This window comes from Saimiri boliviensis, chromosome 2 (genome assembly GCF_048565385.1).
Source record: "Saimiri boliviensis isolate mSaiBol1 chromosome 2, mSaiBol1.pri, whole genome shotgun sequence".
NCBI classification, from domain to species: Eukaryota; Metazoa; Chordata; class Mammalia; order Primates; family Cebidae; genus Saimiri; species Saimiri boliviensis.
Window position 1 is genome coordinate 36,725,889 of NC_133450.1, and position 15,201 is coordinate 36,741,089.

Consider the following 15,201-nt stretch of genomic DNA (forward strand, 5'->3'; position numbering starts at 1 on the left):
AAATTTACAAAACAAAAATGGAAAAAATTTACACAAAAAAATTCCATAGATTTCTACATTTGTGATGGTCTCTATTTTTTGATGGGAAATAAAGTTCAGCCACATGAGTATTCCATGGCCAGATGACCCAACCCCAGTAAAAACCCTGGACATTAAGGCTCAGTGAGCTTCCCTGGTTGGCAATACTCGATACATGCTGTCATACATTGTGGCTGGGAGAAATAAGCAATGTCCACATGACTCCACTGGGAGAGGACAACTAGAAACTTGCACCTGGTCTCTCCTGGACTCTGCCCTATGTATCTTTTTGCCTTTGCTGATGTTAATCTGTATCCTTTCACTGTAATAAACCATAACCAGAAATATAAAACAAAAATAATGCTGACATTCTGCTAGAAAGAGAAATCATTCAGTTTGCTAAAACTCCCAGTGGTATGAGTATTAGTAGACACATTTTGGTATGATTCCCTTGTACTTCTCGATAAAGGTCAGGAAGAAGAAGGGATTATGTCATTAAGCTATTAGGTTACAGAGAACAATAATAAAACAATTAGCATTTATACAGCACTTTTTTCTTAGGATCCCAAATCTTTTCATTTTTTTTTTGAGATGGAGTCTCAGTCTGTCACGCAGGCTTGAGTGCAATGATGCAGGCTCGAGTGCAATTACACAGTCTCGGCTCACTGCAACCTCTGCCTCCCAGGTTTAAGCCATTCTCCTGCCTCAGCCTCCCAAGTAGCTGAGATTACATGTTCCCATCACTATGCCCTGCTAATTTTTGTATTTTTAGTAGAGACAGGATTTCCCATATTGGTCAGGCTGGTCTCAAACTCCTGACCTTGTGATCCACCCGCTTTGGCCTCACAAAGTGCTGGGATTACAGGTGTGGGCCGCCACACCTGGTCAGGTTCCCAAATCTTTTAAGACACAATTTTCAATGTGACATCGTTTCAAGTACCCAGATAAGAAAACACTATAGTTCCTTTTAATAAGGTGGAAACATGAATGATATACAAAGTTAAATGATTTCCAATTAACACTATCAGTGATCAAACCAAAAAAAAGAATTGAGGATTCTTTACTATTGGTTCAGGGTTCTATGTTCTAAAACATGCTACCTGTGAAGTTAAGATATGCCAGGAATTCATATTAACAAAATGATGATATACCCTCTTGGAAGCCACATATTCTTTTTTTTTTAAATTAGCTTCTCTTCAGTAATTTACATTATTATTATTGTCAGTTAGTCTGTTTTCAAATAACTTTTGGCAGTGGAACAACTAAAGAGAGTTTCAGAGTCACAGAGGAGCTTGTTCCTACCTCCTGGTAGTGTATCAAAGTTCTGGTGTCAGCTTGCAAAAACAATTGGATTAAGGAAACTATTTATTAATGTATTGATTTTGGCAATATTTTAAGAAGGTAAAAGCCCTGATACTCATATTCTTCATATAAATGTTTCCCATTGCTTTTCTTTTCTTTTTTTCCACCAAAATATCATTTTTAGTTTTATAAGCTCTAGTTCAGCAGCCCACTGGAAATGATAAAATACTTACTGGCTCTAAGAATGTTCTCCTTGCTGCTGCACCTGGACTGGACCTGTAGAAAGAGCATAAACTCAGTAATTTAGGGCTCATAGCATGAATAGGCAGATAGACATATTTAATGGGCAAGCTCCTGAGGTCTGGGATCAAAGGCTTTATATATTAGTATTTCAGATGTCATAACATGTTAGTAAAAATGTTACACTTCTTTCACCATTTTTATTTATCCTTTACTACTTTGAAGAAAGAACTGACTTCCAAAAAAAATTGGAGGCACAGTATTATACATCATACAGAGATAAAACAAAGGCGAATTTTTTATCCATTTGTATTTGAAATCAGTATTTGGAAACAGATTTGTTACTGCATATTTGGTTGTAAATATTGGTCCTTAATATTAAGGTATTTAGTTTATCTCTTGACTAGAATAATAATAAAATTCAAGTAAAAAAGTTGTAACTAAGTAGTAATTTTTAGTATGTATATAAATGGGAGGAAAATAGAGAAATCCTTATATAATATTTACATTTGATTTTGAAAATCTTTATTATAATTATAAATTTAATAATTTATCATAGTTATATTGATTATGAAATATGCTTCCATTGAAACTCAATAAAATTGAACAAATTTATTTACCAATTCTTAGGTACATGTATAATTTATCAATTAGGAACCCTATGCTTTGACTCAAATTTTTAGATCAAAGTGAAACATTCTTTTAAATGTTACAAAACTGCTACATTCAAGGAGCATGGTACATGTCATTAACACGTTAATTTCAAAGGAAACTGTATTTAAGCTCCACACCTCTTCTTCCCATTCCACAGCAGCTTGCCTCAAATGGATATATACACAACAAATTAATTTCTATAGTTTAACACAATCTACTGCCATAATGAAATAACTTATGAAAAGAATGTTGCAACTTAGGGTGAGTTATGATTGTCCTTCCCTGAAAAAAACAATTGTTAATGTTTAAAAAAAAATGACAATAAAAATTCACAAACATACATATAAGAAAAAAAAATACACACACATGAAAAAACAAAACAAAAAAAAAAAAGAAAAGAAAAAAAATAATTCCAAATGTTAGTTATTATCTTTTGGCCCAGATTGTTCAACTAGTTTTAAACATACTAGAAGGAAAAAGCTAATGTGAAGATAATACTCTTACGTTCTTTTACTCAGGAGTCTTATTTAAGAACAATTCTGGACCAAATGGGAAAGAAATCAATGACTGCTTAAAGTAAATAATACAGAGCAGAAGACACAAGGATGAGGAAAAGAAAAGTAAGAGAGAGAGGTTTGAGGGTGTAAATCTAAGCAATGGAAAAGAAAGTATGGAATTACAGAAGGGGACAATATGTAAATGCAGAATGTTCTGCTATTTCTCATTAAAAATTCATACCAAGAGGGTAAAAATGACTAATGAACTTGCTGCAAAATAAATAAGCAAGTTGCTATACTATGGAATGAACATAAGTATAACTATACCACTACAGCCTTAAAGAAGAAAAGAAACACACACTAACAGACAAATTAATAGACAAGCTTAATAAAGAGAGAAACTACATTTTAAAAGTGATTCAGAGAACACAAGAGAAAGCTAGAATACAGAGAGAAAAGTCTGGGAGAGAAAAGGAAAAGAAAGGGGGAAATGTTAAAAGACAAAAACAGAGTTCAAAGAAGTCAAATGGAAGTCAAGAAAGTCTTCAACAAGATGTAGAAACAGAAGGAGCCCAAACCCATAGCGCAAAGCAATGTTTGCGAATGGAAAGCAGCTCCTTTGATCAGTAATAGTTACTCTTAAGTCGTAGCCTCTATTCCTCCAGAGTTCATCTTTAAGCCCTTCCAATCTAGAGTGGAGCTAGTGTATGGATAGAAACAAGAGATTTACAATGAACAGAGCAGTTCAGATGAGTAGTTCAAATTGTCTCATAAAATGTTCCAACAGAGTTATTTAATGTCTCTTATATACATTTTATAATGTATATAATGGAAATGGTGGTGAAGAATTAGTTGGCTTTACCAAAAAAACCCAAACCAAACCAAACCAACAAAATACCCTCTCCCATTCCCTAGGTGACTTAAAAAATTAACAACAACAAAATCATTCATAACATGAATTGAATAAAGAAACCCAAGTATTGCTTTGTGGCACCTCAGTTTAGAACTATATATTTCAAACAGCTTTGGTGGATAAATTTGTATGAGTAAAACAGTTCAATTCCCTGAATCTGAGCATTTATCAAGGTTCATAAATTGCCAACAGCGGTATAATCAATGCTTTCTCATTTATATTACATTGGCTATTTGAACCAGATTTGGGGGGAATTAATTTAATATCAAGAATTATAAGAATTTCTTTAGTGATCTTGAGTATGTGTGTGTCTATCTTTCTATCACTGAAGGAAACAAAAATTTAAAAACACTGCTTTTTATGCTTGGAGCAAATAACGTTTCCTCTTGCACTAAGAAACTGATAGTCTTTATAATATTTACTTAATTTTATACAATTTCAAGGTGAAAATTCTACGTAACTCACAATGTAATGGCATAACTTGAAATGGTAAACTTGGGAAACAACTATTGTTCTTACACATATGGACTATAAAGAAGGTAACACAGGTCTGTCTCAAATTTTATGGCTTTTTGTTTTTTTCTTTATGTTACCCTGGCTTTACTCAATGGGGAAAAAAGGAAAGCCTGGAAAGCAAAATAAAATAGATTTTGGCCTAATATTAAATTAGTCAGGGATTAGAAATAAAAGGTATGGTATTCGATTACCTTTTACTTTATTCCATTGGGTCATGTTATTTTACTTCAGTTAAAATCTGATTTTACAGTACTGACAAATAATTCTCTTTTCAACCAGAATCAAAACTAAGATAACATGTAGAAACAGCATATTATATTAAAGTCAATGGAGAAAATAAAAAGTATGAAGGTCTCAATGAAAACATAGGGTATTCATTTACTTATCAAGATTGTTTTGAGACATCAAGTAATTCATTTCAACATGTGTTTACATGTGTAACATAATTTTTGCTGAAGATCACATCATCCGTTAGGAAATCTTAAGATGTGAAACAGAAAACAGAAAGGAGAGCACATAATAAATGTAAGGAACAAAAGTGAAAATGTCTTATAAAAAGCTGAAAAAATTTTAACAAACAACCATGATCTTTAGATACAGTTAGAGAAATCACTTACCTTATGCTTAGGTCATAACAAGAATAGCACAGTGTTTAAAGTCAGCTCTTCATTATGGGAGGTACAATTGAAAGCCATAGGTTATAATAACATGAATTGCTACATAGAAATGAAGACTTTTTCAGCCCAACATGAAAAGCTAACTCTTATGTGAGAACATTTCAACTTATGTCAAATGCAACATGAAGAACAACTGAGGGTGTAAACATCAAAACACACCCAAACACATGAACCTCACACCAAAAAGAGAGAGACGACCCAATCTCTCAGGACACAGAAGATTTAATCTGTGACCATATTTTGTGACATATAAGGGAAGGCACATTGCTTTAACAGTGAAAGATGCATGCATAATGTATAACCATCCATTTACCTCCCCTCCCCACCCTCCATCCAGCTTGTACACATACAAGCCCACTAAGATACAGGGAAAGAATGTAGTGCCAAGCTGATATGAAAAAGCAGGACACACGAAAGCACAGCAGTGGTCATGTGATTTGAGAGGTGTTCTTCCCTTAAACCATCCCATCACCATGCTTATTTTAAAGAAGCCAGGAAAAGATTCCCTTTCAATGCTGCAGTAGCTACGAGCCCCCAGCTTGAAGCTAGTGTGTGGAATTTTGATCACCGTTCCCTGCGATGTCAGGGGCTCTCCAGTGGAAGCCAGATGTACCATAATACCAGTTAGTGGGGGTACAAATGTGTGAATAACAAGCATCTTTTCCCTTCTGCATTTCACAGAAGTGAGGGAAGAGAGAAACAAAGAAAATAAAACCCATGTTAAGGATAGGTTCATAACAATGTAAGAATATATACGTATTAAAATGGAAATTACATTTGATTGCAGGTTAACACAAATCAGGTTTCAAAAAATTGCCTATTTTGCTGCTCACCAGGCTAATTTGTATTCTTTTTCTCATAAATGCTATACAGTTTGCTCATACTAAAAAAATTCTGAGCACTTGGTCAGATAGGGTCAAAGTCAAGAACTAAACAGTCATCTTCTTTGATGGACATTAAGAAAACTATCATTCCATTTTAAACATGACTTTACTGGCCACTAATCACCTTTTAAATTAGAAATTAAGTTTCTATTTATGTTTACTTATATAATTTGAGAAGTCCTCTGTTTTGGAAAGACACAATGAAAATTTTAATCTTTTTACATTGTTGAAAAAGCAAACAACGAAAAAGCAAACAACAAAAAAGCTATCTATTTAGAAACTGTTTCCTAAGTACTCTTGTCTACTAGCAATACAAGTTAATTAACAAGGACTATTCCTGTGAAACAATTTCAACTTTGCTTTCATATTATTGGTGACAGTAGTTAACTTTATCCATTTTATTCTTTTTTGTGTGAGATGAACTTTGATTCAGGTGTGACATCCCAATTTAGTTAAGCAGATGTGTAAACTCTTCAATGATCATGTACTCATTTTCTCTTCCTCCTTTTATTCTTAGCAGACCTTCCCTTTAATGTGGCTTTGGTATTTTAGGCTCTGGGCCCTCACATAATCTCAGTTTCCTCATAGAAAAAATAGATTGTTGGTGGCTCAAAGGAGATAATGCATGTATCCGTGATTTTAAGATATAAAAATAAAAATAAAAATAAAAATAAATGTCATTAGTTGTCTCGAACTCCTAACCTCAGGTGATCCACCTGCCTCAGCTTCCCAAAGTGCTGGGATTACAGGCAGGAGTCATGCACGCCTGGCCTATAGATGTCAGTAGTTGTTATGATCAGTGGTGCTACTGACAGCTGTAAAAATAACTCCATGATTACACACCCTCTTCATTATAATGTATGCAAGCTCTTGTTTTTAATCCAAAGGGGGAAAAATTCTGTGTACAGTTATACGTTTCCCAGTAGGAATAGGCCAGAACGTTTTAGAAATGTCATAGCCATATGGCCATAGGCACAGTAGGCATGCAAGCCATATAATCTAAGGCATGGAGCAAAGTCTCAACCAGTTCCTCTGGAAAATGCTTTGTATTATTGAGCTTTTAGACCTTAAGCTGTTGCCTTTCTCTGGAATATACTGCTGCTTATTTTCTGATCCAAATACTACTGTCTTTTAAGACCAACTTAGATTACACTAGCCATTAAAAAAAAATTCCCAAGTTCCTCAATCAGAAATAATTTCTTCTTTCTCTAAACACATTTAGCAGTGCTGTGATATAATTTACCTACCATAAAACTCATTCATTTTAAGTAAAAAGGTATTAAAAGTTTGATGACTTTTAATAAAGTTATATGGTTGTGCAACTATCACTACAATCTAGGTTTAGATTTCCCTAAATTCTTAAGGCATCTTATTTGAACTTCTATTACAGGACTTATCAAAGTTTAGAATATAGAATATGAGTTCATCATTATCCATATTCCAATTACTGATATGAGTCCCCAAACAGACTGTCGGTTCTTAGAGGAAAAGGATCATGACTTTAATCCTACTACATTAAACATAGTGCTTCGTACAGAGTAAACATTTGCTAAATCTGAATGTTTATCATGTAGTAATTATTTTCCTTCTCAATCTCAGCAGACTAAAATTTATTTTTAATAGCATTAAGTATGATCATAGCCATCCCTGTACCTGTTTTATCAGCTTAAAAACAATTTTTACTTATTTGGGTCTGACAGTATTAAGAGATAATACGAGAAGCATGTGGATTATAGCTAAGAGATACCTGAGTATCCTATAGAATGACCTCAAGAATTTAGAAATATTATTTAAGGTTAATCAAATAGTGACATTTGGAGTACAATAAAGGTTTTCTATACCAAAGGTTTCAGGTTAGGTTAAGAAGATTCCTTATTTTCTAAGACAGCAGGATGTTTTGTATCTTACATGGTCGGGTCACTAGAATTACAGAGATGACAGTTTTTGATGCATCAAGGCTCATTTTGACTTTAGTTTTTCTACCTTACTAAACTTATTTAAGAGTAATCAATATCTGAAAGAATGAACTTCTTTGAGTACCATCTACTCATAAGATTAAGAAGAGAGAGAAAAAGGGACCATTTACTCAGATTACTTGCCTCTTTAGCCTACCCAGAAACAGAAGAAAAAGTTTGATTTAAATAACATTAAGCCAGTAACTCTACAACCTTAGGCTCTTACATTCTATTTCTTTCTCTTCTTACTTCTTAAACACAAATGAATAATTGTTCTAGAAAAGTTTTATTCCATGGTTCCATTCATGCATCACTTTATTGGAATAAATTAGGATGCAAGTATTTGGCTCATTTGAGTTTAATGGTAACTCTTATGTGTTTAATTAGATTTATGATGTCACTGCACATGTTCAACGGAAGAACTCTAGGAGTGTTGGCTTATTTATGACACGAAAGGGAGCACAATAAAGAGGATCTCCTTTGGAGTCCCATGGTATGATTTCTAATACTAGATTTTTCTCTTCCTAGCTGTGTAACCTTGGATGTGACATTTGCCATTTGGAGATTTAATTTCCTTATCCATAAAACGGGGAAAATTAAGTAGGATACTGTTTGTGAAAGTGAAAACTATTTTAAGTAGAAATAACAATAGAAATCTAAGTTGTTATTATCTTTATGCATATTTTAATTCACACATAGTTTATACAGGTAGAATCTGAGGCACAATGTGAATACAGAATTTGCTATAAATCATGCTAAGAGTCAGTGACAAATAATAGACTAATTGCCAACTTCTAGACTAAAGCTACAGAAAAAGCCTGAGTAAAGGTCTGAGATTAACTCTGCTAGGATTAATCTAATTAATCTAATTCTGTGTTTATGATTTTAGTAAAGTTATCTCATATCTATGGGTCTTGGTTTTCTTATCTGCAAAATGTAGATGTTTCTAGGGGTTTTAACTCAGGTTAACGGTCCTTTGAGAGCATCCTGTGGGTAAAAGACAGAGGACCACTCACTGAGACAGAGAAATGAAATTACAATCTTTATATTAAAAAATCTAATTAATATGTATTGTCTTCTTTCTTTATGAGCTTAGGCAAAAAATACAGTAATATTAACAGAACCTCTTCAAATTGTTATGAATATCTTATGTTTATCATTTCAAATTACAGTAGTTATTAGACCTGCTCCTAGAGTTTATTTAATGCATTTAAAAATAAGAATTATTATATTTAAATTTGTTTTCAAAGTAATTTTGATCATGATTTGAATTGGTTTTCTCATGTTATATATTTTATTTCATACTTAAAAATATTTTTATGAAAAAAAATATCTGAAGGCTTTGACCAAGTACCAAATGGGTCCAAGGCAGAAAAAAGGTTAAAAGCCTCTGAGCCAAATAATTTCCAAGCCTCCTTTTATCTGCAGCATATTGTAGCACTAAGAAACCTTTCCCATTTCTATTTGCTGTCTTTTATCAAATCATATATAAAAAGAATCCTTTTTTAAATGAAAATTATATAAAATTGGTCACTGAATTAAACAAATGCCCATTTAATAGATCAAAACAACAAACAAAAAAGAAACATTGCTGTTTTAAAAAGTTATTAAAGCCTCAGGGTTAAAAAAAAATTCTGCTTCACTTGTGCTTTTCCCATTGGTTCAGATGATTAATTACATGGAATAATCATTTAATAGTAATCACATTTAAAATCCTCTAATCAAAGGTGAACTTCCATACACACACATACACACATAAAAACAGACACACATGTGTGTATGTATCCATAACCATTTATTTGAATTTTCAGTCATATTTTGCTCACCAATAGAGAGTAGCAGTGGTATTTCTCCCCACCCCCCATGCCCCAACGGAGTTTGCTGTCACCGAGGCTGGAGTGCCAGTGGCACGATCTCGGCTCCCTGCAACCTCTGTCTCTCGGGTTCAAGCAATGCCTGGCACCAAATCTGGCTAATTTTTGTATTTTTAGTAGAGATGGGGTTTCACCATGTTAGCCATGCTGGTCTTGAACTCCTGACCTTGTGATCCACCTGCCTAGTCCTCTCTCAAGGTGCTGGGATTATAGGCATGAACCACAGCGCCAAGCCTGCTATTTAATAATCGTAATAAAAAAAAATCTACGTATAACGTAAGACTATGCAGGCAAATAAACTATTTATAAGCAAATTAATTTTATAAATCTTTCCAGGGAACAATTCCTAAATGTTTTCTCACTGTTATATAAATTTTCATTGTTAAATTCCACTGAGCTTTCCTAAGTTCTAGGTTAATGTGGAAAATACTTCCTTTTCAGTACTGACTCATTCTAAAAGAAGTTGGAAGTGTGTCAGGTTATATAGCTGGTGAAATGTATTATTAATTACCATTGAAAATCAAAGCTTGTTTATGCTCCTTTACTTGGTGAGTTCCTTATTTGTTCTTAAATGAAATACTATAATATGTAGAACACACTTACTATTCTTTAGAACTGGTTATCACCATGACTCAAGGAAATACGAATTTAATCATTGATGGTGAATATTCTTAATGTATTTCCCGTATAAAGCTTTAATTCCAAGTTGAACCATGCTCAGTGACCTCTGGGAAATTTGCAAATACCAGGCTGGTCTTCTCCTGGTACCAACAATAGTTTTGGTTTGGTGCTTGCTCTGAAAATTTTAATGTTGATCATAAAGAAAAATTATTTCTCAAATTATATATTATAAAGCTAAATAAAGTATTTTTGGCTGAGAGGAATTTCAGATTATTCATGATACAATTTCCCAATCTTAAGATGAATAACTGATTATTTTACAGAATAATTACTCTTCATTCTAAAGGTTAGAAGGCAAGAATTATTACTGGCTTTAGGTCATACAGTAAAGTAGTAATAGAACTGGGTTCTCTTGACTTCAAAACTTAATTATTTGTATACTATCAATCACTCCACCTTTCTAACCTACCAGTGACAATCATTGCATTCATAATCACACCCTGAATTTTCATTGCCTCTTTGCTCTTACTTCTCTTAGCAGTGGGAACCACTGAGAATAGGGATTTGAATGAAAGAGAGGGGGAATAGTATAATAAAAGGAAGTTGCAGAGTAGCATTCTGGAATCAAACTGTCTAGACTTGAATTTTGTCTCTATCATTATTAGTCATATAACAGTGTGCAAGTCATAACCTTACATATAAAATGAAGATAATAACAACATCTATCTCATAGGATATTTGTAAAGAAAATAAGAGCATATGCAAAGTGCTTACTTAGAGATACATGTAAAGTGCTTCCTTAGGGAGTATTTAGCCCAGAGTTAACAGTACATAGTGTTAGCTATTACTATATTGTTGTTCCTACTGTCATCCTTTTGTTTGGATGATATTCTAGAACCTGTAATAAGAAATGTTCACTTTTTTTGTTTTGCATGAGTGTGATTTTTGACAGTTTTCACAGGTAAGATCAAGTAAGATAAATTTAGGTGAATATTTGAATAGAAAGTTTTCAGAAAATATTGATTAATTCTGAAAAAACAGAGGCCAAGGAGTAGATAGTCAACAATATAAAAACTTGAATTACTGAGTATTTGTAATTATTACGCATTTCTGGTACTTCTGGAAGAAAGTCACATTTGTTTAACCATGAAGTTTGAAATACTGACTTTTAAATTAGATTTTATATTCTTAGTTTTCACTCTTAAATGTCATGTCCTGTCACTATTTGTTCATTTAAAAAACCTAATGTTTTACTCATTTAAGTGTGACTATATTATTTTCCATTCTAAATCGTATTTTAGTATTGGTTGAAAAAATTGAGACTTTTATTTTTCTAAATGCTTAATTAGCATTCATAAGGCACATGAAAGATGTACAAATATATGTCTACGTTGTATTAGTAAAATAGCAATAGCTTAGAAAGTGTGTAGAAAAGTTTCTTAGAGAAATAGATAAGAACTAGGTATTCTGATTCCTAGTATTACAGCTATGTATAGCACACATTATGTTGCTAATCAAGCCTCTCATGATCTAACCAAGTAATAGTTAACAAATATAGTTTAATAACATAATATATAACTCATTTTAAGGATGAGCAATATAGGTCAGATTATTTCAGATGAATGTAAATTTTTTTCTTAACATAAGCCCTGAACCTGTACGTCCAGAGATATACACTAATTAGATCTGCTAAAGCTAGAGACTTGTGTATGGAGTGAATCTGCTTTTAAGCAGACAAAAGACAGAAAGGCTAGCTAAATGACCTTGATTAAATTATTTCAAGTATTAGTTTCCACATCGACAAAAATCAAGATAATACTATTTATTTATTGAACAAATATGTGGAACAGAAATTAACAACAACAACAACAACAATAATAATAATAATAATAATAATAATGTGTTGAGCTAAGCTCTGTCGTCCAGAGCCAATGCCAGGCTCTTATCTAGGTGCAGGGGGTAAAACATAAACAGGATTGACAAGTACCTTGCTATCTTGTAATTTACATTTTAATAGTAGTAGACAGATGATAAGCACCTAAACTAATAAGTACATAAATAAGACAGTTTCAGAAAACACTTAGTGCTGTAAAGAAAATAAAATTCAGTAATGGGATAAAAAATAAGTAGTGATAGGGTATAGCTATTTTAGACACAGTAAGCAAGGAAAACTTCTCTGAATAAGTAACATTTTAGTTAAGATTTGAGATAGCCAGATGAAGATCATGGGGAAGAACTTTCCAGGCTGAGAGAACAGCTAGCAGTGTGCAAAGGCTCAAATGTTTTGTTGAGTTTCCACCTCATAGGATTATTGTGAGAATAAAATAAGCTAATACATGTTATTCTGCTAATAATGAAAGTGGCAATAATAATGGTTATAATGACTATGATACAAACTACCAAAATCCAGACTGAAATTACTCTCCTCAATCCCTCCTAGCCTGAAACTATTTGAAACCTCTTCTACATCAAAGAAAACTGTTCTAATTGGTCAGAAGGGCCAAAGATTGGTAATGAAAAGACACACAGGTGTTCAGACTTAGGGTTACAGCAAAGTGGAATATAGAAGTATCTTTTGGAAAAAAATCTGTTATTTAATGAAAATCAATGAAGGCATCTGTTAAAAGACATAATACAATTTTTATTGTTTATTGAAGTTTTACTATAAAGAAATTTCTGCATTATAGCTATGATATCATAATGCTATTGATCCATGATAGCTACTACACTTCTTAGTATTCTCTAGACAGTTAGATCTGAACTTAAGTGTTGAGTATTCTCAAAATTTATAGAAAGATGCATCACATGGGATGTAATAACCATCAAACTAGAGGAAACACCCATGTCCAATGTACATGAAGTTTCATTTGAGACAGAACAATGTTATTAATCATGCCAGGTGGTAAAGCACCTGGTTCAGTGTTAGTGCTTTTTGTTTTATTTGCATTCTGGTTTGTTCCTTTTGATTTCCTATATTTTTCTAGTATAGATCTATGACACAGTGGTTTGGTTAGGATTAGCCAGAGTAGTTTTGAGACATCTTGCCTGCTTCTGATATGTTAACTTGATTATAATCTGAGCACAACAAACAGGAAAGTGATCAAATATATATATATATATATATAAAACACACACACATATTTAGTGGGTCTGTGTATTCTATCTTTGTAGTACATACTGAAAATCATTAACGTTATACTATAAACCAGTAGGTTATTTAAAAACAAATATAAGCAGAAACAGAGAAATAGGAGCAAGAAGGATCCTGGGAAATATAGCATTATTCAAATGCTGGCTCCACATATGCCATATATGTGAAAATAACACAATCCTAATTTTCTTTTCTTTTTTTTTTTTTTTTTTGGAGACAGGGTCTCACTCTATTGCCCAGACTACAATGCAGTGGTACCATCATAGCTCACTGCAGCCTCGACCTCCCAGGCTCAAGTGATCCTCCCACCTCAGCCTCCTGAGTAGCTGGGACCACAAGCATGTGACATCATGCTGAGCTAATTTTCTTTTTTCTTTTTTTGTAGAGGAGGGGTCTCCCTATGTTGTTCAGGCTGGTCTCAGACTCTTGGGCTCAAGTGATCCTCCTGCCTTGGCCCACCAAAGTGTTGGGATTACAGGCATGAACCACTGTGCTAGGTCCTTAATTTCTATCATGTTTTGTTGTTATATGAGAATTATATGCAAAGGAAATTTGAATTTTGTCACAATTGTTTAGTTTCTTAAAAACGTATCAAAAGATCTGAATAAATCATAGTAAAACATTAAAATTTGCTAAATCTAGATGGTTAGCAGAAAGGTGTCTGTTATATTATCTGTTGTTTACTATATACAATACTTGAAATATTTCATTAAATAATGGGAACTACCAAGAAAACCCTGAAATCTCCAAAGGACATTTACATTAGGCTGTCAATACCTCAACACACTTTAGCTTGGATTCCTCAGATTTAGAATTTGAGATAATCTAAATACTCACTTGCACTCTTTATCCTAAGAACAAATAATGCCAATGTTTTTAACTCATATATTTTTTTCATTATTTTTTCCTTCACTAAGTATTTATTGAACTGAGTATGCTGTTAAATTTGAACCACAGTCCTAGGCAGTTTCACCATTGACCAATTTGCTTCCTTTCTGCAGCTGGCTTCAGGTGGCTCTGCTGTGCCTTCCATTGCTGTTATCACATGGCAATACAATTATATCAAACTCTGCAGAGACTCATCCATCAGAGCTTTCCAACTCTTATATCCCGTGTTTTAAATTTTTTCCATGTAGAAAATTTTAAAATAATTCTTTGTTTCATGTTTCTTTATTTGTGATTTTCCCTACATTCTCTATAGGACTCCCTACTTCCCCTTGTTTCTTCAATTTGCCATCCTTATTTCCTTCTGATAAAAGTTAATAGCAGTTAACATGGGAGGAGCTCAAGAGTAATTTTAATTTTCTCTTTGCTTTTCTATATTCTTTACTGAACATATAAAAACAATACAAAAGTTATTTAGAAGAAAAACAGAAACTCTTACTGAAAATGCCAAACATTTGATTAAATTGTAAAATTCAAACCTTTTAGTATAATATAGACAGACCATTTTACTATTTGTTCAAATTAGTTTTAATTGTTCATAGATTTATTTTGAGCTACAATGGATTGTTCTATAGATCAATCATGGTGGTGGAAAACTTATAGAAAGATGCAAACCTTTTTGGAAGGCTGGAAGATTTTGCAAAAGCCTTGGAAGAAGGTTATGGCTGAAAGCAGCCTAACCCTCTTACCTTGAGCTAATAGCACAGAGCAGATAACAAGGGAATGTAGAAGAGTTTATCTAAATAGCTTGTTTACTCATGTGGTACTAAGACTAACCTTTGAACATTCACGGACAGAAGCAATGTTAATTACCCTCTAATGGTGTTTCCTTGAGACCTCTATCACTTAATCTGTGCTAAATAAGTGCAAAGGCCACAGCTTATGGGGGCTGCTGACTTTGGCAGAGGTCCCTTGGTCATGCTGACTGTCAAGCTTGTGTCAGTGCATGTTTTC

The 15,201-nt window shown here is 33.2% G+C and overlaps 1 protein-coding gene across 15 annotated transcripts in view; it reads right to left on the minus strand.

The window, feature by feature from the left end:
- Positions 1–15,201, minus strand: part of GPHN (gephyrin) — a 664,399-nt gene that overhangs the window by 164,788 nt on the left and 484,410 nt on the right. For 11 of the 15 annotated variants that reach the window (XM_003924444.4, XM_010335175.3, XM_074393111.1 and 8 more), the window contains one exon: positions 1,554–1,596. In XM_003924444.4, coding sequence (XP_003924493.1) covers positions 1,554–1,596 — 43 coding nt within the window. Of the gene's footprint in view, positions 1–1,553; positions 1,597–3,348; positions 3,412–15,201 lie in introns of all 15 variants that reach the window. The other 4 variants (XM_010335173.3, XM_010335171.3, XM_074393109.1 and 1 more) reach the window with 1 other exon arrangement.